Source organism: Carcharhinus amblyrhynchos, chromosome 7 (assembly GCF_965287045.1).
Source record: "Carcharhinus amblyrhynchos chromosome 7, sCarAmb.v2.hapA, whole genome shotgun sequence".
NCBI classification, from domain to species: domain Eukaryota; kingdom Metazoa; phylum Chordata; class Chondrichthyes; order Carcharhiniformes; family Carcharhinidae; genus Carcharhinus; species Carcharhinus amblyrhynchos.
The window spans coordinates 36,723,840-36,746,029 of record NC_137330.1 but is presented as its reverse complement, the minus strand read 5'-3'; the positions used below and the strand labels follow the sequence as shown (position 1 = coordinate 36,746,029).

General features: G+C 39.9%; 2 protein-coding genes across 5 annotated transcripts in view; one reads left to right on the top strand and one right to left on the bottom strand.

Moving 5' to 3' along the window:
- Nucleotides 1-10,305, bottom strand: part of LOC145344884 (V-type proton ATPase subunit C 1-A-like) — a 73,118-nt gene extending 62,813 nt beyond the window's left edge. Inside the window, exons 1-5 of one of the 3 annotated variants that reach the window (XM_080192158.1) lie at nucleotides 10,029-10,305; nucleotides 9,787-9,894; nucleotides 9,050-9,213; nucleotides 8,624-8,691; nucleotides 3,781-3,866 (exon numbers count right to left, since the gene is read on the bottom strand). In XM_080192158.1, the coding sequence (XP_080048284.1) occupies nucleotides 3,781-3,866; nucleotides 8,624-8,691; nucleotides 9,050-9,178 (283 nt within the window). In that variant the 5' untranslated portion in view covers nucleotides 9,179-9,213; nucleotides 9,787-9,894; nucleotides 10,029-10,305. The remainder of the gene's footprint in view (nucleotides 1-3,780; nucleotides 3,867-8,623; nucleotides 8,692-9,049; nucleotides 9,214-9,786; nucleotides 9,895-10,028) is intronic. The other 2 variants (XM_080192157.1, XM_080192159.1) reach the window with 2 other exon arrangements.
- Nucleotides 10,306-10,460: 155 nt separating this feature from the next.
- Nucleotides 10,461-22,190, top strand: part of nol10 (nucleolar protein 10) — a 56,586-nt gene continuing 44,856 nt past the window's right edge. The window contains exons 1-4 of one of the 2 annotated variants that reach the window (XM_080192155.1): nucleotides 10,461-10,608; nucleotides 14,096-14,141; nucleotides 18,646-18,744; nucleotides 20,469-20,546. In XM_080192155.1, the coding sequence (XP_080048281.1) occupies nucleotides 10,543-10,608; nucleotides 14,096-14,141; nucleotides 18,646-18,744; nucleotides 20,469-20,546 (289 nt within the window). In that variant the 5' untranslated portion in view covers nucleotides 10,461-10,542. Of the gene's footprint in view, nucleotides 10,609-11,135; nucleotides 11,948-14,095; nucleotides 14,142-18,645; nucleotides 18,745-20,468; nucleotides 20,547-22,190 lie in introns of those variants that run through there. The other variant, XM_080192156.1, reaches the window with a different exon arrangement.

The window sequence follows — 22,190 nt, the reverse complement described above, 5'->3', positions numbered from 1 at the left end:
TGCTGTTCCTCAATCTCAATGCCATATTCTCACTTTCTCCACATACTCCTTGATGCCATTAAATTCTCAAAAAAACCTAAAGAATTTAGATAACTGTCCCCTAAATTTGCTTGCCCAGCAAATTTTGTAAAGGTTCCAGATGAAAAAATAAATGCTCGGAATAAATTTTGATTTGCTTCAAAGATTGAAGGTTTCCTGATCACACGGACAACGTGACCAAGCTATGTGGCTCTTATTTATCTAATCCATCGTAACCTGATCACTGTATCCACGTGTCCAGATTATCATTCTGAAAAAAATCAAAATCCAATGTTTTTGCTCAAGAAAACAGGTGATTCTGAATTGGATGGACTTTAGTGATTCCTCCTAAGCAGCAGTAAATAGCTGTACAAGCAAACATTCTTCACATCTTCCCATGTTTGTACTGTTTGCTATTCATATAGTTTTATGTTCCACTCTGATTACTGGGAAAGACACATAATTGCAAACCAAAAATATTCAAGAAATTAATAGATTTAAGATTTTTACATTTTTATGTAACTTTAGCTGTAATAATACTTTGGGAAGAATTGAAGTATGTAATGGGAGTGAACAGGCAAGTACAAGAGAAAGGTGAGGGAACAATGTTAGGGATATTGTCAGCAAGTGGTATTTCACGACTAGCCTAGGACAAAGGCACCTTGACTATTGCCTTTGGCAGCTGGTAGGAGGCCTTGTAGCACAGTGGTAGCGTCCCTACCACTGGACCAGAAAATGCAGGTTCGAGTCCAATGCCAGGACTTCTTGGGCATGGAAGGAATGTGATGTGGTTCAATGAGCTGATAATCAGCTTGGGCATCCTTCCACCACTTCCCCCCACTATTCTCCAAAGGGTAAAAAAAAGTATGCAAAGATATGCTAAAGAAGTGGGAGTTGGTTAGTACCTGTGTAATACACAGCAACCACATCTGCATTAAGTGTCTACAACTCGAGGGACTTAAGATCAAAGTTGATAAGTTGGAGTCTGAGCTTCAGATAATGCAATGTTTCAGGGAGCTGGAACATTATCTGGACACTTTGGGAGGGATTTTCCAGCCGTGCTCACCCCAAGATCAGAAAATCCCACCCTAGAGCAATGGACCTTTGCATAGCCTGCCCCATCCACTACGATTTCCACAACAGGTGAGATGGGAAAATTCTGCCCTTTATTCCAGGAGGCCCCTTAGAAAAGGGTCTTCTGATCTGACCCATGGATCAGGGACAGGAGGGTGTGACTGTTAGTGAGGTCGGTATGAATCTCTAGAAAGTAGCACTCGAGAAATCTCTGCCCTTTCAATCATCAAGCTTGTGTGGGTGAGAGCAGGGACTGCAGGGAAAATGAGCAAACCACAGCACAATGGTGCAGGAAACCATTCAAGTGGGGAAGTAATATGGAGTGTAGTTATAGTAGGGGACAAAATAGTTATGGGGATAGGTACCATTCTCTGTAGCCAAGAGCATGAGTCCTGAAGGCTGTATTGTCTGACTGCTGTCAGCATTAATGACAGCTTCTTAGGGCTGACAATGAACTTGGAGTGGGGAGGGAAAGATCCAGTTGCTGTGGTCCATGCAATACCAACAAATTAGGTAGGACAAAGAAAGAAGTTTTGTTGAAGGAGTTTGTGCAGCCAGGGGGTTAAACTGAAAGGCAAAAATCACAAAGGCAATAATCTTTGGATTCCTACCTGAGTCATGAGCAAATTGACATTGGGTAAATAAGATCAGAGATTCAACTGCATTCCTCAAAGCTTGTTGTGGGAGAAATGGGTTTTGATGCATGGGACACAGCACCAGTACTAGGGAAAGAGGGAGCTGAACTGTTGGGATGGCCTTCACTTGAACAGCACGGGGACCAGTGTAATGGTCCATATAACTAAGATTGTAAAAAGATTTATAGGGCCTTAAGCTGTGTTGTGTTGGGGGGTGAGGGAGATCTGGGAAGTTAAAGAGAATGGACGAGGCATTACTGCAGGGTATCAATAGAATTAAAAATAACTGCAATGTGGCAGGAAAGGACAGAGTGTACATATGCACCAACAAATAAGGTCAGAGTAAGGAAAATTTGTATGAAGACAAACTTAAAGGCTCTTTATCTGAATGCATGTAGCATTAGTAACAATATGGATGAATATATAGCACAAATAAAGATTAATGAATAAGATATGGTAGCTATTACAGAGACATGGTTGCAAAGTGACCACAGCTGGGACCTGAATATTCTTACTTCACCCAGGAAACTGTCACTGAGCTGTGTCACCTACTATTACCATAACTGAAACCCTAAACTAAAGCATTTTCTGGGGTTGTTAAGGTCATCGTACCTCTCAATCTTTACATCAAGGGGTGCTGTCAAGTTGCAGCAGAGTTCATGGAGAACAACTGATGCAAAAAAACGTTTAATCTGACCGATCCCTTCCCACCCAATGCACCAACTCTCTCCCTATCCTGCACTATCCTTATAACCATCAACTGACTGCCCACCTTCGGTTCAGCTGCTTGGTTCCTGTGATCACTTGACTAAAATCTTCGTAACCTGTCAAAGGTGCTGCATTCCCCACCCACATGAATAGATACACAGGTAAGTGTGAAGTTAACCACTTCGGACAGAAAACAGGATGACAATATTATTTAAAAGGTGATAAATTATAAAATTTTGATGTCTAAAGGGACCCAGGTGTCCTCGAACATGAGTCACTAAAAACAAACATGCAGGTGCAGCAAGCAGTTAGGAAGGCAAAATGATATGTTGGCCTTCATTGTGAGAGGACTTGAACACAGCAGCAAGAACGTCTTACTGCAGTGGTACAGCACCTTGGTGAGACCACACCTGGAGTATTATGTGCAGTTTTGGTCTCCTTCTCTAAGAAAGGATCTTGTTTCCATATAGGGGGTGCAGCGAGGATCTAGTTTCCATAGAGGGAGTGCAACGAAGGTTCAGCAGATTGATTCCTGGGGTGACAGGATTACTGTATGAGGAGATTGGGTTGACCAGGCCTGGAATTCAGAAGAATGAGAAGGGACTGAAGTGCGTAGAATTCTGACAACCTTGACAGACTAGATACAGGGATGTTGTTTCCTCTAGCTGCTCAGATTGCAGCATTAATCCTCCATAATTTTCATAATTCCATCCTCAGTGTGCACTTTAAAGAATGTTAGATTGTTGCCCTTCATATTCATCATGTGTACAGAAAGTATTTTTACACAGAACAAACAATTCTCAGCTGTATGAAAATGAATGTTCAATTTCATTTATTCAGGCTATTAATGTTCAAGCAGTGATTAAATATTAATTTTTGGACAAGCGTTAAAAGTCAAAATTAGTGATCCTTCAGGGGAAGTGCCAGTTATGTGCAAGTACTACATTGATGCTATCACCAACCGCAAGATGTTATTAGACAAGAATTTTGTGAATGGGTATTATTACTGAATGATACTTTACAAAATGAGACTGCTGAATGAAGAAATAAAATGTATCAGTAACCATGAGACCATAAGACATCAGATAAGAAGTAAGCCATTTGGCCTATCAAGTCTGCTCTGCCATTCAATAAGAGTTAGGGCTTAAAGGCATGATTATTTTAAATGTAAGAGTTTAATGCAGTACAAATATACTCATCAATTTTATCACAGGAAATTTTAAAGTAACGTAAAAGGGTTACATTTTTGAATAATGTATATCACTCATCTTTTAAAGCTGCAGCATCTTATTGAGTACTTTTCACTTTTCGTTGTGCGTATAACAGCATACTTTATGAAACCCACCTCCATTAGCTAATAGGTTTTCTTGAGCTTTATCCTTGGAATCCTCCATAATATCTGCCGTGTACTGTGCCAGCTTCTTTACAATGCTTAGATCGAAACACACATAAGCAGAACCAACTCTAAGTAACTGATGGTAAATATGCTAAGAAATCATTTTAAATAAACTTTTAAGTTGATAAAAGTGTAGATCTCAGCAGAAAATTAACTGCCATTGAAAATACCCCTTAATCACTTGATATGATGCATGCTGATGTTAACCAGGTTTCATCCTGTATTTTCCCTTTGCTCATTTCGTCACTCACCTCCCAACCCTACCACCCTTTCAGTCTCAAAATACCCAACTCCCTGCCACCACACATCAATCCCAAAATACCCAAATTCCTCCCACAACTCTCCCCATCACCCACACATTAATCCCAAAATACCCAAGCTCCCCATAAGCCTACATATCAGTTCCAAAATACTCAACTCCCACAACTCTCCTTGACACCCCACTCATCAGTCCTAAACAGCCCCCTCCCCACAACTCTCCCCACCACCCAATCATCCCACCACTCCCCAACTCATCAGTTCCATGTCTCTCTCCCCCACAACTCTCCCCACCACTCCACACATCAATCCCAAACTACCCAAAGCCCCCACCATTCCAGTCATCAGTCCCAAACCTTCCCATAGATTTCCCCACCACTCCACACATCAGTGCCAAAAATATCCAACCCCCCCCATAACTCCCACTGCCACCCAATTCAATCAGTCCAACCCCTGTCCCACAACTCTCCTTACCATCCCACGCATCAGTGCCACAGCATAATTTCAAAGTTTGCATATGGCATGAAACACAGAAATACAGTGAAGAGTGAGAAAAATTGTAACCCACATCAAGAGGGCACGGAAGTTTGGTGAATTGGCTAAACACATCTCGCAGATGCAATTTTATGCAGAGGTGTGTGAAGTGATATACTTTGGAAGGAAGAAAGAAGAGGCAATATAAACTAAATAGTGCAATTTTAAATCAAGTGTAGGAACAGACAGTCCTAGAAGTGTTCGCACATAACCCTTTGAACATGGCAGGACAAGATGAGAAGGCCATTAAAAAAGCACACGGAATTCTGGACTTTATAAACAGAGGTACAGAATACAAAAAAAAGGAAGCTTTATAAATAACCCATTAGATCCCAGACAGGTATTGTGTCTCACTCTTGGGCATCACACTTTAGGAATTCAGTCATAGCCTTAGAGAGGGTCCAGAGGAGAATTACCTAAATAGTACCTGGGATGAGGGGTTTCATGTATGTAGTGACTACAGAACTAGTTGTTCTTCTTGGGAGACATTTTCAAAATCATAAAGCGTTTTGATAAAATCAAGAGACACCGGACTTTTTTTAAAAAACCCATTTCAAACCAACCCACTCACATAGTGATGGAGTTTAAAAGACATTACTCATACTATATCATAGGAGTGGTGAAGCAGGCATTCCAATTTTTTGAAGTAAACTGCCTAAAAGACATAAAGGAAGGATTTTACATTCTTTGGGGGGGGGGGGGGGGCGGGGGCAGAAAATGCCCAGCGTGCATCAAGGGCATCCTCCACCAAGATATTACTCCCACTTTGTTCCTCCTGCCCCTGTCTCCAAAACCCACCCTCCCACCCAATTTGTCACTCTGCCTGCACTGCAATCCCTTCCTATCCTAAAAGCCAGGGCTTACCTCATCCAATCACCATCACTCTGCCTCATGGGTCACCTTGCAATCCTAGCAGCACCCACTAAAGAGTTCTGGTGCTACCGGAATGTCCAGGGATGGGCCAATCAGATTGGTAGCAGTTCGAGGATGGGGCTTTTTCACACCGAGGAGCAGAATTCCCACTGTCAGCCTGTTTAGCCCACTGTTAGCATGTAATGTCAATTAGACCATTGTTATCAGTGGTAGAAGGGTCAGTAACCAGTGGACACAGAGTTACGGTAAGGGTAAAAGAACCAAAGCCATATTCCTTCAAAGCAACTAGTTGTTATGATCTGGAATGCATTGCCTGAAAGGATGGAGAAAATGTTAAATTTTTTTTATTAGGGTCACAAGGAGGCTTACATTAACACTGCAATGAAGTTACCGAGAAAATCCCGTAGTCACCACACTCTGGTGCCTGTTCGCACAGCCAATGCATCTAACCAGCACATCTTTTGGACTTGGGAGGAAACCGGAGCACCCGAAGAAAACCCACAGACACACAGGAAGAATGTGCGGACTCCATACAGACAGTGACCCGGGATCAAACCCGGGTCCCTGGCACTGTGAGGCAGTAGTGCTAACTACTGTGCCATTGTGCTGCTTAGTAGATTTAATAAGGATTTGAGAGAGAGCGCTTGATAAATATTTGAAAGGCAAACATTTACAGGGTAATGAGGAAAGGGGAGTAGGGCCACTTTAATTTTTTTAAAGGAATTGCCACTCTCTGTGCTGAATTATTTTATGATTCGCTAAACTTTGGTAGATCTATTACCTTGATCTAAAGCAGAAAACACCAATTAATTTTCAGTTTAGAAAACTGGAAGTTCAAAGTTAAATTAATGCATTTGAAAGAGGCAAATTTTTTGTGACGACAGCTATTTGCATTGTCAGCTCTTACCAACAATCTTTTTAAAACCGATTAGTAAGCGGGAAACAGAAATAAAAGTTAATTTCCCTGTATATTGGCATGCAGGTCATGAATTTTTAAAAAATTTTGAAAAACCAATGGTAATTATGTAAATGAAAATATATTCCCATAAGAAGGCAACAATTAAATGTTTTATTGATTCAAAAGCATGGAGCATGCAAGGTTGAAAAAATTCCTAAATGCTGAAATGATACTTCAGTAATTTCAATAATGTTAACAAGTCCATCGGAAAACTGTAATCAACTTTATAAGAACTTTAAAAATGTATCTGATTTCCACATTGAAAAACAGAAGGCAGTCATGGCCTATTGGTAATTTTCACATTTCCATTTCCTATTATCAGAATGTATTGACATTACAAAAATGAAGTTCCTTCATGTCCCAGTAGATTTGTGAGACCACCAAAACCCAATTACAGGCTCAGGCCTTGGCCAGTTAAAGTGTAATCACTTGCAATTTATGAAACCCAGGTAACTTATAAAGGAAGCAGCTTATAGGCATGTTCCTTGATACAAGAAGCACTGATACCTTCTGCCACAGATCTGGTAGCAGGACCCAATTTGTAGGTAATTTGGGGCAGGATTGCACCCCAGATGATGTCTGGCAGGTGCAGTATACATATTACAGGAAACTACTGAATAAAAACATCTCTTCCCTGGTCTGAAACTGAGTTTTAGTCACAAGCTCAGAAGAACACAACAGGCTCAAGCAGGTGAATAGCCTACTCATGTTCCCAAGAATGCCCCACTGCAAGACTGCTAACTGCTAGTTTTCAACTATATGATGATCATTTTATTTCTGGTTGTGTCTGTTTTACTATATTTTCTTCCACCACATACAGGATAGTCATTGTGAGGAAAGAAAACTTGTCATGTGAAATATAATTAAACAGTTAAAGTTTATTTATTTGTGTTACATTAAAAATGTAATGAAGTTATTGTGAAAATCCCTCAGTCGCCACACTCCAGTGTCTGTTCGGTTGCACTGAGGGAGAATTTAGCATGGCCAATGCACCTAACCAGCATGTCTTTCAGACTGTTGGAGGAAACCAGAGCACCAGAAGGAAACCGACACAGACAGGAGGAAAGCTCATGCTACCAAAGAAATCTGTTGGACTTTAATCTAGTGTTGTGAGACTTCTTACTGTGGGTGGCAAGGCAGCACAGTGGTTAGCACTGCTGCTTCACAGTCCCAGAGACCTGGGTTCGATTCCCAGCTTGGGTCACTGTCTGTATGGAGTTTGCACATTCTCCTCATGTCTGTGTGGGTTTTCTCCGGTTTCCTCCCACAGTCCAAAGATGTGCAGGCTAGGTTGAGTGGCCATTTTAAATTACCCCTTCGTGTCCCAGGATGCGTAGGTTAGAGGGATTACTGGGTAAATACGTAGGGATAGGGCATGGGTGGGAGTGTGGTCGGTGCAGATTCGATCGGCCGAATGGCCTCTTTCTGCATTATAGGATTCCACGATTCTGTGCTTACCCCAGTCCAATGCTGACATCTGCACATCATTTCTGATTCAAGATCAAGTTATCAGTTAGCAAAGATGAAGTCTGACTAATTGATGACTTAGTAATATATAAGTATGCACCATTACGTTATTGAAGTCCTGAATTTTTCTCCATTAATTGTATTTCTGGCCTGACAAATTATCTTACTTTTCTATGTCCTATTTCCTCCTCAAATTTGACAGGATAATAATTACACTACTGTAGATTATGCTTGAACTGTATTTCAACTTGGAACACACCTTTTTAACTATTACGTTTGTGATTTGCAATGTTTGAAATACTTCCAAATTAGAAAACAAAAATCTTTAGAAATTAGACATGATTTTAAGACAGATTTATCACACGGTTAAGCAAATTTTTATATTCTGGTTTCAAAAGAAAAGACATTGAATTTCAATAATGCCTGGCCCTTTTTTATCTTTATCAGTTTATATTTTTCATCTTTATGTCATCTTGTTTTCTGAATTATGGGGGAGTCTGAGTTTGGCTGTTAGGTGAAACTAGAGCCTTGCAGATCTAAGTTGCCATGTGGTGAAATTAGTTTGGATAAAGCTGACTAAACTGAGTTAAATCGGCATTCGGTCGGTTTAGGACTAAGGGACAAACAGTTTCAGCAGGAAACCCGTGTACAAATCACATACGCTTTAACTCATTTGTGTACAGTAAATAATGTGTGTTTTACCCCTCAACAAACGTATCAAGTTTTCCAAGTTCATCCGAGAGTCCCACCAATGAATCTAATGTCCCGACCTAAGAGAAAATAGAGACCATCATGACGTTTGTTGCTTATGAATAAACTAATGGAAGCACTGAAACAAGGCATCCAAAATAATCACATGGCTGGACTTATTCAAAATTATGTAATCAAACCAGTTTATAATGCATACAATGAAAATGTTTGAAGAGCAGCGATAAAGGTAATAATCACATGATGCAAAAGGTAAATGTGTTTGAGATGAAATAATCCTGTTCCATAAGATACTGAAAGTATTTGGTAAACTATCCTTATTACACTATCGCCATATATCAGCTAGAAAGAAAACGACAGTGGCACATTTTACAATTTAAATGGTTCCCAAGAGGGGCAATGAGCAGGAACAGAAGTTACCTTGAGTTCAGGGATCAGGAATTTATAATTATTTGATAAACTGGCTTTTTCAGTTACAGTGTTCATTCTTTCCCATATTTGTTGGTTGGATTTGTCCACAGGAGCTGAAATTAACCAATATTCACTCATGTTGTCCTGAGGCGCTGTGGATAGCACTGCACCTGCTGCGTGCAAAAAAAATGTTTAGGGAAAAAAGACTGGCAGAGTGAAATAACATAGTCATTATTCAATATCGACACTAAATTAATTGTTCGTACTTCAATCTGAACAAGCAGACCGGCCTCAATGAATCCTGTCCACCAATTAAACTTGGAATAGAGAAAAAGACATTTTAGCGCAATTTTGTAGGATTTATTACATTCGATAGTGGGGGTATCTGGTCGTGAGTATTTTCTTCAGTACAGGGGCCCCTTATGAGGGATGCCACTATATAGTGAAATCTGCTTGACAATTCACATACTTTGATCTAGACCGCTATACCATAGACAGAGAAACCATCGCAGTTACTGCGAAAAATGCGTTCAGTTAAAAGACTATAGAAGTGCTTTGGCTTTTACCGTTCACAGTAAAATAACATGACTAACAGACTGCATATATATATATTCGCATGTGTAACCAATTACTTTTACCATTAATTAAAAGGCGATTTATGTAATGGAAAACTTCACCAAACATACGTTATGTCCGCCACCAAAGGAACTCATCTTTCGGGGAGTGAAATATTGCTCTATACTCACGATTGTGGTCGTAGTAGCCAAATCAGATCACCTTTCGCAATTCTTGTTCTTGCTGTACTTTAATGTACTTTTTAAAGATTTTCAGTTTGCGCTTAAAGAGTTCGGGTGCTGTATCGTTATTGAAGTATTAAACAGGGTAAAATCAGGCAGATTACGCCCTCCTGCCACAAATCAACTGTTGTGTTACACATCACATTTTTAAAAAATGAATTGTGAAATAAAAGAAACGTCATTTACATTACCTCAGAAATACTGGACTTGGCAGCGTCCTGAGGTTTACAAGAAATCTCTTTGCCTCTCAATTTTGCAATTCTCTTGTCATTTCGTTTGAGTTATCGCCGATTTACTCATCAGTCGCTAACTTTTGATGTATGACTGAGAGGACGAATGCTGTCAACGAAAGCCCCTGTTCCTCTTGCTGAACTTTCTTGCTATCTTCCCTCCTGGCTCTCCGACCTTCGATACAACCCACAAAGAATTGTTACAGGTGAGGCGAGAGCATCTTGTGCGCAGGACTGGCTGCGCAGCGCGCCCTGCTTTACATAATCAACCACGCCCCCATTCCCGCCCCGCCTTCATTTGCAAGCGCCCTGTATTTGCATAAGGCTTTTTCCGGTTGCCCTATGAACTCCGCCGCTCTCTTTTTCTGTTGTGTGGTGGAGGGTGGAGGGAGGAGGGCGGGGCTTTCTCTTTCCCACGAGTCTGTGGCCAGGCGCGTGTAGAGGGTATCGGAGTGAATGAGCGGTGGGGGACGCCATGCAGGTCTCGAGTGTAAATGACGTGAAGGTTTATAACCTGAGTTACGGCCGGTCGCTGCCGGAGGTGAGTGACGGTTGCGTTGGTGCGGCCGCGCGCGAGAGGCGGCTGGATGTTGGGCTCGGGCCGCTGCGGTTGTGCTCCGGCCAGACCGGTTCTAACGGCAGCCCCAAGTAACGGCCGTACTGCCCACCGGCCCGCTCCACACTCCTCGGGAATGAGCCGCAGCCTGGGCAGCAGGGACTGAGATGGTCTTATGTTTGGAGAACATAAGAAACAGGAGCAGGAGTAGGCCATCTAGCCCTTCGAGCCTGAAGGGCAGAGCTTTTGGATAGACCTTCCTTAACAAATGTTAAGCTGATCTTTCTCTACACCCTAGCTATGATTGTAACACTACATTCTGCACTCTCACCTTTCCTTCTCCATTTAGGGTATGTTTTGCCTGGATAAATATAATAATTAAATCAAAGCTGGGAAATGAGGGTGTTCTCTCTCCTGGCTGATGTTTACCTTGTTACTGTGACCAAACGATTTGGGTGTAGCCACAAGGCTTCAAGGAAAATTCATTTTAATGTGAACAGATCCTTGTTTCCAGGCTCATAGAATTGCAAAGCAGAGAGGTTATGTCAGACCTGGTGTAGAAGTTTGCATGTTCTCTCCTTGTCTGTGTAGGTTACCTGCTGAAGGGGCAAAGCCCCGAAAGCTAGTAGCGTTTGCTACCAAATAAACCTGTTGGACTTTAACCTGGTGTTGTAGGACTTCTTACTGTGTTTACCCCAGTCCAACGCTGGCATCTCCACATCATACTTCCTGTTCCCCAGACCTAGAATATCTGATGCTAAAATGCCACCCCTACTACCTTCTGCGGGAGTTCACCTCCATTATCCTGATGGCAGTTTACGTCCCACCCCACTGCGGACGTGAAGATCGTGCTGGATGAAATATACGAATAGCCTTGACACAAAACATCCTGAGGCCTTGTTCGTCATAGCCGGTGACTTCAATCAGGCCAAGCTCAAGAGTGTACTGCTAACTTACCACCAACACATCTGCATCCTAGACCACTGCTACACAAATATCAAATATGCCTACTGCTCTATTGCCCACCATCAAAGGCTGTGCTCCTGCTCCCAGCTTACAAGCAAAAACTGAAATGAGAGAATCCATCAAAGAAAGTTGTGCAGTGTTGGTCTGAGGAATCAGATGATCTCCAATGGGACTGCTTTGAGTCAGTGGACTGGTCAATGTTTAAAAACTCTGTGATCCGCCTGAATGATTACACCACTACAGTAACTGACTTCATAAGTGCGTGGAAGACTGTCAAAGAAGCAAATGGCAAGCGTATGAACTCCAGCAAAACTGGTTTTGAATGATTAACACCACAATGTTGGCTACATTGACTTGGGTGAGGACACTGCTGCCTTTCCTGTCATTGGATTTGGAGGTTCTCGTGAAGCTACCACAGGCGATGTTGCTCCAGTGTTTTGGAAGTGTCTGCTGTCAGTTGTTCTTGTTTCCGAAACATAGGAGCGGTGTTTCTGTGTTCAGTACTCCAAACGATGGCCAGCATCTCTGTAATAGGAATGAGAAAATCAATTCTCACTCTCCTCTAATTGACTTTTAAATGTGTGAAGTTCAGAATTATGACCGTCATCAAGCTTTTTTTCTATTTTCCCTGCAAGACTATTAAATTGTAGAACTCCACAGAAGATCTATAAATTCTCTCCAACTCCTATGTGAATCAATCAGATCTATTTTCACTCAGAGGGTGGTGAAAATCTGGAATGCACTGCCTGGGAAGAGATGTGGAGACTTCTGCTTCTTCCTCTGGTTATGTTGTTTTCACTCCTGTTCTTTTCCTCAGGTTTGGTTTTGCTTTTCGTTGATTGCACTTCAATAAAGTTTCATGCAATCATAGACTACCAAAATTAAATTGGGATGCAGCTTGTCCAGGCATTTATTTGTTTACCTCCACTATAATATTAATGAAAGTAAAATGAATCAATAATAAATATACAAGTATGTTACACTTCTACCCATCCCCTTCAATTAACTCTACCTAGTAACCCACCTGGCAGTGTCTCTAAGCATCCTGGATTCACAATGTACCAATTTTCTTTTGTTCATTTCATGTTCCCTATTGATCAGCTCATTCCTCAAGTTTGGATGAATTCTACATAAATGTGTATGTGCAGTTTTAACCACATGGCCAGGACTTCAATGCAAGGCAGGATTGAACTTGTTGCCTCTTGTACAGTAAATAACCCTAATGTATGTGGGCAGTTATCTGCTGATCAATACATTTATTTCCTTTGTGATGTTGTTGGAAGAATGGGAGAGTGCAACACAGTTGATATATGGTGGAGGGGAAGAAAGCAGTGCTGTTAAGATGACTTAACAGTTAGCAGTTAATGCTGCTGCCTCAGTTCCACGACTCGGGTTCAATTCCGGCTTTGACTGTGTGGAGTTTGCACATTTTCCCCCCCCATGTCTGCATAGGTTTTCTCCCACAATCCAAAGATGTGCGGGTTAGGTGGATTGGCCATATTTAAAGTGCCTGTCAATGTTAGGGGGACTAGCAGGGTAAATATATGGAGTTACTGGTATACTGGGTGGGATTGTTGCTAGTGCAAGTTCAATGGGCCAAATAAGTTACTGCGCTGCAGGGATTCTATGACTGAAACCCCCAAAGTAGAAAAAGACGTTGTTTGGGTTGGAAGATATGACAACTCTGAGACTTTTTTTTGTGGGGGGCAGCAAGCGAGAAAGACATATATTAATCTTATTTGGGGGTGAGGGAATGGGTGATAGGGAATGACGTCTGTTAGGATTTGGTAACAGGAAATTGATATGTTTGAAAATCCTTTTACAATTGCATCTGAACCTCTAATCATTTTGAAAAATTATTTTCATATTTTTCAAGGTTTTCCACCAAATATGGTTATTAGGTGAAAGATGTTATTCTGCATATTATAGGCTACAAATTATGACTGTAATAGAAAAAAACTGCAGGTTTCCAATACAGTAACTTTATTCATCTTTCATTGAGTTAATATTGATTTCCACATGCAATTTATAAATTGTAATATTTCCTTTGTTTTATTTACATTTTGTATTTGCAATTGCCCACTATTGATATCCTAAATGAAACTTTGCTTAATATTTTAAGTGAAGAGGTTTGTAGCAGTAGATTTGTTGGTGTCTACGTTTGGGTGCAATTGAATTGTAATCTGTACCATCTTGGAGAAAATGCCAGGAAGATAACATTTCTCAAGCGTTTATCGTGTGATGCTTCTCATCATTGGGGCTCCTGCTTGGTTAGCAAAACCTTTTATAGTTAGTTAAAAACTTGAGCCCTATATTTCAGGGTCATTAATTTTTTTGTTTCAGGAGCTCGAAGGGCTAGATGGCCTACTCCTGCTCCTATTTCTTATGTTCTTATGAGTTACTTTTTAATTTGGCTGTATGAATCATTCTACATAAGTAATTATATCATCATGTCATTTCCAGGAACTCCAAATATCTGTATTTTTAATTTTTATTTTCATTTCAGTGGCTTTCAGATAGAAAAAAGAGAGCTTTACAGAAGAATGATGTTGGTGAGTGCCAGTTTCTATCCAAATATTTTACCATAATAAAATGAAATGTTTTTGTCATGAAATATTTGAGGTTTTACCTTTTTGTTTTCTTTGTGCATGGCTGTATTTCTAATCAGTTTCCATGGCATTGCCTGTAGACATTCTGAGATCAGACATGTCTGAGGTCTGTAATGTTTGCTTAGAAAGATGGGACTGTATTTTATCCAGCCTGCCTCTTTTAAGGCCATTGCTCAAATACTACCTTAGGGGAAAGAGTTTGCATATCTTCAGTTGGTGAAGAATTTTTCAGAATCTTTTCAGTGCAGAAGGCCATTTGATCATGAAGCTTTAAATTGAAACTTACAACAAGGAGGTAAGTAAAATTAATAGATAAATGTAATTGTGATCATGGGATAAACCTGACAGAAGGGAATAATTTTTACTTGACAAGAAGTGCCTGTGTATATAATTAGTTGATCATTTGTAACATTTGAAGTCAGTGTATTGGTAGTGTTCAGAAGAGATTTACTAGGGTGCTACCAGGACTTGACGGTTTGAGTTATGAGGAGAAGCTGGATAGAATGGAATTTTTTTTCTCTGGAACATAGGCCGAAGGATGATCTTACAGAGGTCCATAAAATAATGAGGGGCTTAGATCAGCTAGATAGCCAATATCTTTTCCCAAAGGTAGGGGAGTCTCAAACTAGACATAGGTTTGAGGTGAGAGGGGAGAGATACAGAAGGGTCCAGAGGGACAATTTTTTTCACCAGAGGGTGGTGAGTTTCTGGAACAAGCTGCCAGAAGTAGTAGCAGACAGTACAATTTTGGCTTTTAAAAAAGTGTTAGAGAATTATATGGGCCAAATGCGGGCAATTGGGACTGGCTTAGGGGTTTTTAATTAAAGGGACGGCATGGACAGGTTGGGCTGAAGGGCCTGTTTCCATGCTGTAAACCTCTGTGACTCTATGGTAGATGGTGAGCAGGGAATAGTTGGATTAAGGTGCGCACAAGTAAGATTTTAAAAACTTAAGCCCAGTCAGTCCTTAATTTTATAAGGTTTTAATTTCTTTGTTCATTAAAAATCAGAGCTTCGGACAACTTAAGGAAGTTGTGGAGTTAAATGGTGGGCACGTGGTATTTATCATGGTATTTATGCTGTCATGCAGTATGACCTGGGAGAAGCAGAATGAATGCACTGCGATGGCATGATTGGGCAGATGCAATTAGAGTACAAGTTGAACATGATTTTGACTTAAATGCAGATATGGGAATTTATAATTGAAAAACAGTTGTCACAATAGTGTGACCAAGAAGTGATTACACAAGGATTAATAGAAGCGAGTGTGTGCAAATGTAGTACTGTTAGACATTTTTGGAGGCATGATGGATGCGCATTCTCCTTATTATTCCCTTTGCATCTAGAATTTTAAAGAAGCACCAGTAAGCTGTTAGTTTGGTAAAGACAAGACTGGCCTGTGTGTGTATTAGTAAATCTGCTATGGTATTAGTTGCAAACAGTATGAATCTAGGGAGTTTGTTCTGCTATTTACCAGGTCTTGCAGGTATCTTAGAAGAATTGGTTCAGTCAAGACTGATATAACCAGCATGCTACTAACTTGCTAAATATATTTTTAATCTCATTTGTATAGCAAGTTTCCCCATACAAAATGCTGGATAAACTCAACAGGTCTGACAACATCAATGGAGAAAGAAACATAGAAAGAAACGTAACATTTCTTTCTCCTCAGATGCTGGCAGACCTGCTGAGTTTATCCGGTATTGATTTCAGATTTCCAGCAGTTGAAGTATTTTGCTTCTAGTTTTCCCACAGATTCTGGTCATTAACTGCAGAGTAGGGCATTAGGATGTTCCACAAAATGGGATTGGGGAAGGATGGGCCTAAAAGAGTGGTGAAAGTATAATCTAGAGATAACTGAGTGGCAAGATTCTCTAGCTCTGATTTACATTTTAATCTTCCTGTGATTCCATGTCTGAAAGATGAATGCTCTTTTGTGTCTTTGAAAGTCTTCAAAAGATACATAGAAGTTCGGTCTCATTGATCTTGATCATGAAATCAGAGTAAGCAATCAGTTCTAATAGCTGAGTCCCCAGATTTGGGAATTGTTGTAGTGTTTTCTGTACTTTCTTCAATTATTATGCACCCAATATTAAAATAAATATGATATTTTGGATGCAGTCTCACCAATCCAGATTAAGTAAAGTTTCACAAAAACTGATGATCCTAGCATTGTGTTTATTGCAATGTTTGTAAAAGATGTTTAACTGGGTATAGTTTCTATGTTATTCAGAATTGTTCAGGAAATTAAGTAGTAGTTGCTATGTGATGACATCTGTTATTTCTTTTCACTTAATTGCAACTTGCAGATGAATACATTGCAACAATGTTATAATCAGGAATGTGTCCATACTCTATATCAGTCTGACTTGTCATGAGTCACCATAATATTGCATAGAAATTAGAACTAACCGTTGTAGTGATCTGTGCTCGTAGCTACTTTGTGTTTAAAGGAAAAAAAATTCTCTTGCTATTAATTTACAACTATTATTCTAGGTCTCTCAGTCACAAACAATCTGTTACTATCTGCTCTGTCCATTTCTTTTATACCCATAAACACTTAAATCCCCCGCCCCCAATTTTTCAAGACATCTTTCTATTTGTAAGCTATGCCAACAACATTGTACTAAAACTGCATTGTACACTCTCAATTGTCTCATGCCCTTGCTAAACCTGTAGACTGCAAAACTGTGGACACTGCTCCAATTGTAGCCTCTACTGAAGTTTCATGTAGATTCAGTATTTGATTTCATTCTATACGTGCTATAAAACCCCTTCATGGTCATTCACTGTCCATGTGGAGTTTGGATATCCACCCTGGTGTCTGCGTGGGTTTCCTCCTGATGCTCTGGTTTCCTCCCACAGTCCGAAGATGTACAGGTTAGGTGCATTGGCCATGCTAAATTCTCTGCGTAACCAAACAGGCACCAGACTATGGTGACTCAGGGATTTTCACAGTAACTTTGTTGCAGTGTGAATGTAAGCCTACTTGTGACTAGTAAATAAACTCCTTTGTCTCTATTGTATAATGGATATTTAATTTCTAAGTGTCTGAAGTTTTGTTTTTTTTTTGTCCCTGACTTCAGATACAAATGCAGTGGTAAACATGAACCACAGCACCAAAATTTGGGATAAAAGGACTATGAAAAATTGGTCCACTTGCATTATCAGGACATGACCAGCATGCTAGGGGTGCCTGTTATGCTCCACAAACAGTGTACTGATCGAGAAGAGGGTAACGATTGGTTGGGGGAGAAGTTGACAGCTGCCCACGTGTTAGAAGAACTTCCTGTGCCTCCATGCTTTTTTTTCACTTACCTTCTTGGTGGAAACTGCAGATGCTTTAATCTCTGAGAACTGGCCAGAATGCATGAAGTGCATGCTGCAGTCGGCAGCTAGCTAACTTTGGGAATGGGTCTTCATTAGGTGCCCAAAGGCAGTGGATATTATGACTATTCTGTCTGATTACATGGTACTTGACCAGTTTGGCATGTGGTATATGCTTGGAACAAGATTATGCAGGTGCAATATTGAACCCTTCCCAGTTTATTTTCACTTGAAAAGCAAGCATTGGTACGAGCAATTCCTGCTCCACTTTATTACTAGCCGCATAACAATATTTCTGTTAAGAGGCTGTTAACAATCCTATTTTGTGTGTTAATCCACTTCCTGTGGAAGGTACCTCAGATGAAAATATATATACTCAGCAGAAATTAGTAGCTTTTATTTTAACATGGTTAACTGTAAAACTTCTCCCTGGTGATATGACAAACTATCACACTTGTACATAGGAGTTGCACACATGATGCAGTTAAGCTAAAGTTATTTTTTTGTTGGACTTTTTTGTTTTTAATGCTTTTGACAATTTAAGCATAATTTATCTGTTCCAATGTCTGATCAAGCAGGCATGTTAGGGCCACTTTTGAAAAATGAAGACATAAAACCATTCCTACCTTACAGGTTTCATTCAGACTTGATAAAGAGATGCAAGAAACTGCAAATCCACAGAAAACTTTCAAGCAGCAGTTATCCTCTTATGAGTCTCCCCAGTATACTTATAAGGTGGCATAGTTGGTTCACACATTCTCCCTGTGTCTATGTGGGTTTCTTCTGAGTGCTCCGGTTTCCTCCCACTTTTCAAACATGTTTAGGTTAGATGGATTAACCATGGTAAATTTGTGGGGTTATGGGAATAGAGTGGGGAGTAGGCCTTGATAATGTGCTGTTTTGAAGAGTTGGTGCAGACTTGATGTGCTAAATGGCCTCCTTCTGCACTGTAGGATTTCTATATAGTTTAAAGAGATTAGACCATGTGGCCATAAGAGGACTGCGTTGCAACAGAATAATACATTGTGCCTCATATAATGTAACATCTTGTAAATCAGCGGGTTTGGGGGATCACCTGTGATGTCTGGGAACATACAAACAATATTTTTCTTTCTCTATAGATTTACGTCGCAGAATTGAGCTTATCCAGGACTTTGAGATGCCTACAGTTTGTACCACCATTAAGGTTTCGAGAAATGGCCAATATATCGTTGCAACAGGTAAATTAAGTGATTTTATTTACTTTATTTGTATGAACTTTTTATTAACTTTGTGTTAAATTGTTTCATTGTCGTCTTCAACTGTGGAGTAATAGGCTGAGCTAAATTAGTTTCTCAATTTATCTCCCAGATCTTAAACACTAGTGTTTTATTATTTTCTTTAAAGTAGTTGTTTAGCCAAAAGTTTTATACAACATTCAAATTTATTAGAAATCCCTCCACTTTCTGATGAAAAAGATCATAGATAAATGATTCCCCAGGAACTGATAGTTTTTCCTCAATTCTGGGAGAAAAACAAAAAGGCAATCTGTATGGTGTTGACAATCAAATGAGTCATGAGATACAAGTATCAGTAGATTGGAAACAAGCTGTCATATACAAAAAAGGTTATGAAGCAACACAACCTGAAACTCATCACTCTTCTTTCCATCAATTGTCACGATTAAACTTGCAAAGCATCTGCACTAATTAACAGTAGTCAGTAAGGATTCAGAAGGGAACATTATTTCTCATTAAGCTCCTTGACTTAAGCAAAGCTCAAAATGGTGGTGATTCGGTGTAAACTCTCAATGGATAAGGAACTGGATAAAGGATGGGGGTTGGGGGAAAACAAGATAGGAATGGTAAGCAACCTTTTGACAATGAGAATGGTAGGGGTGGGGGTGTGAACTCTGAGTGGGATATTTTTGGCTGTGGAAACATGGCTGTTTCTAATTTCCATAATTGGTTTGGAGATTCATTACAAAAAAGCCAAATAAGCACCCGAAACCAGCAGGATCTTTGAATGCCGTTCAGAAATTAGAAATATTTGGACAAAATATAGGTGGGCAGAATAATAGCCAGTGAAATTTAATTGTCAGAAGTGTAAACAATCATTATGTAGTACCCTCCCGTAAAAATGAAGCGCACGGATCTTCAGAAAAGGAACAAAAAAAGATACATATTGAAGATGATAGTAGCAAAAGTGACGAAAAGGTCAGCCAGGGAGATAAGTTTGTAGCTGGGTCATAAAGGAAGAAAGGGAGATTGGGTTTAAGGGAAGGAATTATGTGAAGCCTTGGTGGCTGAAGGCATCACTGTAATTATGAGCTAAAGGGAGAGTTACATGATGTAAGAGTTTGCAAAATGGAATTAGTTTGGGGCAAAGGTTGTATGTTCTATTACTGTTGTTAAAATATCCAGGAGTAATATAAACTGAAATAGATCAAAAAATCCTCTTTGTATTGAATATGTCCAATCAATGCAGAACTGCATTGACAAAGTCAATGAGATGATGCACTACACATCTAAAACAGTAGGATTCAAGTCAGAGGAAATAATGATCAAACCTTAAGAGCTTTAGCCATTTCACAACTCAATACAGCATCCACGGCTGGCCATTTTTTTGAAAAAAGGGCATTTGAAGCACTAAAAGTAATGGAGAGAAGGGCCAGAAGGTCAATCTAGAGTGTCATGGGAGAAAATGGATGAAACCTGAGCTTCTCTGCCCAAAAGGACCCATCTAAGAAGTGACCTTGTTTGTTATAAATACCATCTCTCTCTGTACAAGCGAGCTTATAACTTATCTTTTGGATTTCTGTGTTTGTGATAGAAAACTATCAAGTACTTAAAGCATTCTTTAAAGGGGGCTATAAATCTTTTCTATTGGATGATATTGTTGCAACTTCTTTTTGAGAATGAATAAACATTATTGATCTTTAATGCACACTTATTCATCTTTGCAGGCACATACAAGCCACAGATGCGATGTTATGACACATACCAGTTATCAATGAAGTTTGAACGCTGTCTTGATTCAGAAGGTTGAATAAATAATTCTTTGGCCTTGTTAACTTATGAATATAAAGTTTAAATAAAATTTATGACCTGCATACATTGTAAATAAATAGAATGCACTTTAGCTTTGAATCCTTCAATATATAGGATAAAACATTTAATTATAAGCAACACTATCTAAAATTTGATTTTTTTTAATTTTGCTTCTGTTTTTATCTTTTTGCAAATATGTAAGGAATAACGTTCTGAAGATAATTTAGTATTAAGAAATTGAATAGTGATGAACTTAAAGCAACTGGCATTTATGTAGTATCTTTGCTGTGAAAAATGTCTTCGAACAATTCACCAAAACTTTGGCTCTAGGAGGGGATTTTAAGGCTGATTGAAATCTTAGTCAGAGGTGGGATTTAGGAAGGATGTTCAACCAGATAAGAAGGGAAGCAGAAGAGATCTAGGAGGTAACTCGGTTTGAGGCATAGATGATGGGAGTCGCAGCCATTGATAGTTGTAAAAAGAATCCCTGAAGGCAACAGATTGAATTTTGAGGATTCAGCCTCCTCGGAGTGTGGTAGAGATGGAATACTGTGAAGGAATTTGAATATAAGGATACAAATTTTAAACTTGAGGCAATGGTGGGTCTGGGAAGCCATGCGGAACAGTAAAGGTGAATAGGATTCTCCCAGCAGATGATTACAGAAGCTGAAACTAATGGAAGCTGTCTGTGATGGCATTTGAACATTCAAGTTTAGTGGTGACAGTGGCAATGATGAGGGTTTCCACAATAAATGGGCTGAGGTTGGGGAGGAGGACGTGCAGTGTATTGAAAATAGGCATTTTTTTTTGTGATAGCACAGATGTGAAATTAGCAACTTAGCTTGCCGCTAAATCAGGTGCCCAGGTTATTCAGAGAAATTCAATTTGAAAAGAAGGCCGAGGAAGAAAATAGAATCCATGACCAGAGTGTATGGAGTTTGTTCTGGGAACAAAGGCATTATCTTTTAATACTTGTAGAAATAGTTCATTCAGAACTGCATGTCAAATTAAGACACTGCCATAAAATAGTGGAGAGGTTGAGAAAGGTGCTGAAAAAGATGAATATCAGCTGGGTGCATATGGAACCTGAAACTGTCTGTGTGCTCGAGGAGCAGTATAAAGATGAGAGACCAAGAATAGGGTGACTCCAGAGGTAACAGAGGAGAAATCATTGCTGGAGATGTGCTGATTGTTGATGGGAGGAGTGAAGCTGAATAAAATAGTCCCACTAAGTGGACAATGAAGGAGAGGCTTGGGGAGAGATAACTAATTGGCAGTCACAAAGGAAGTCATTTGTGACTTAGAATCGAAGGAGTTCTAATTAATGGTAGGACAGAAACTCGATTGAAAAGATCAAGCATGTAACTGCAGGAAGGGTAGGCCCATATTTGGGAGGCACGAGCATGTTCAAAGAATTTGGAGAATAAAAGGTCGAAAATATCTTGCAAAGGCTGAGGACTAGAACCAATGTTGCCTGTGAGCTGCACAGTGACCGAACGTTCCCATGTACAAGGCAGCCTGTTTAAGTTACTGGGAATGCACCACCAAGCACACGTTTTATGAGCCTGTACTAAAAAAAAACTACAGGCGGTTGTGTTGGCTTAAAGGTTTTTTTAAGTGGTGGGTGTGGACTGCAG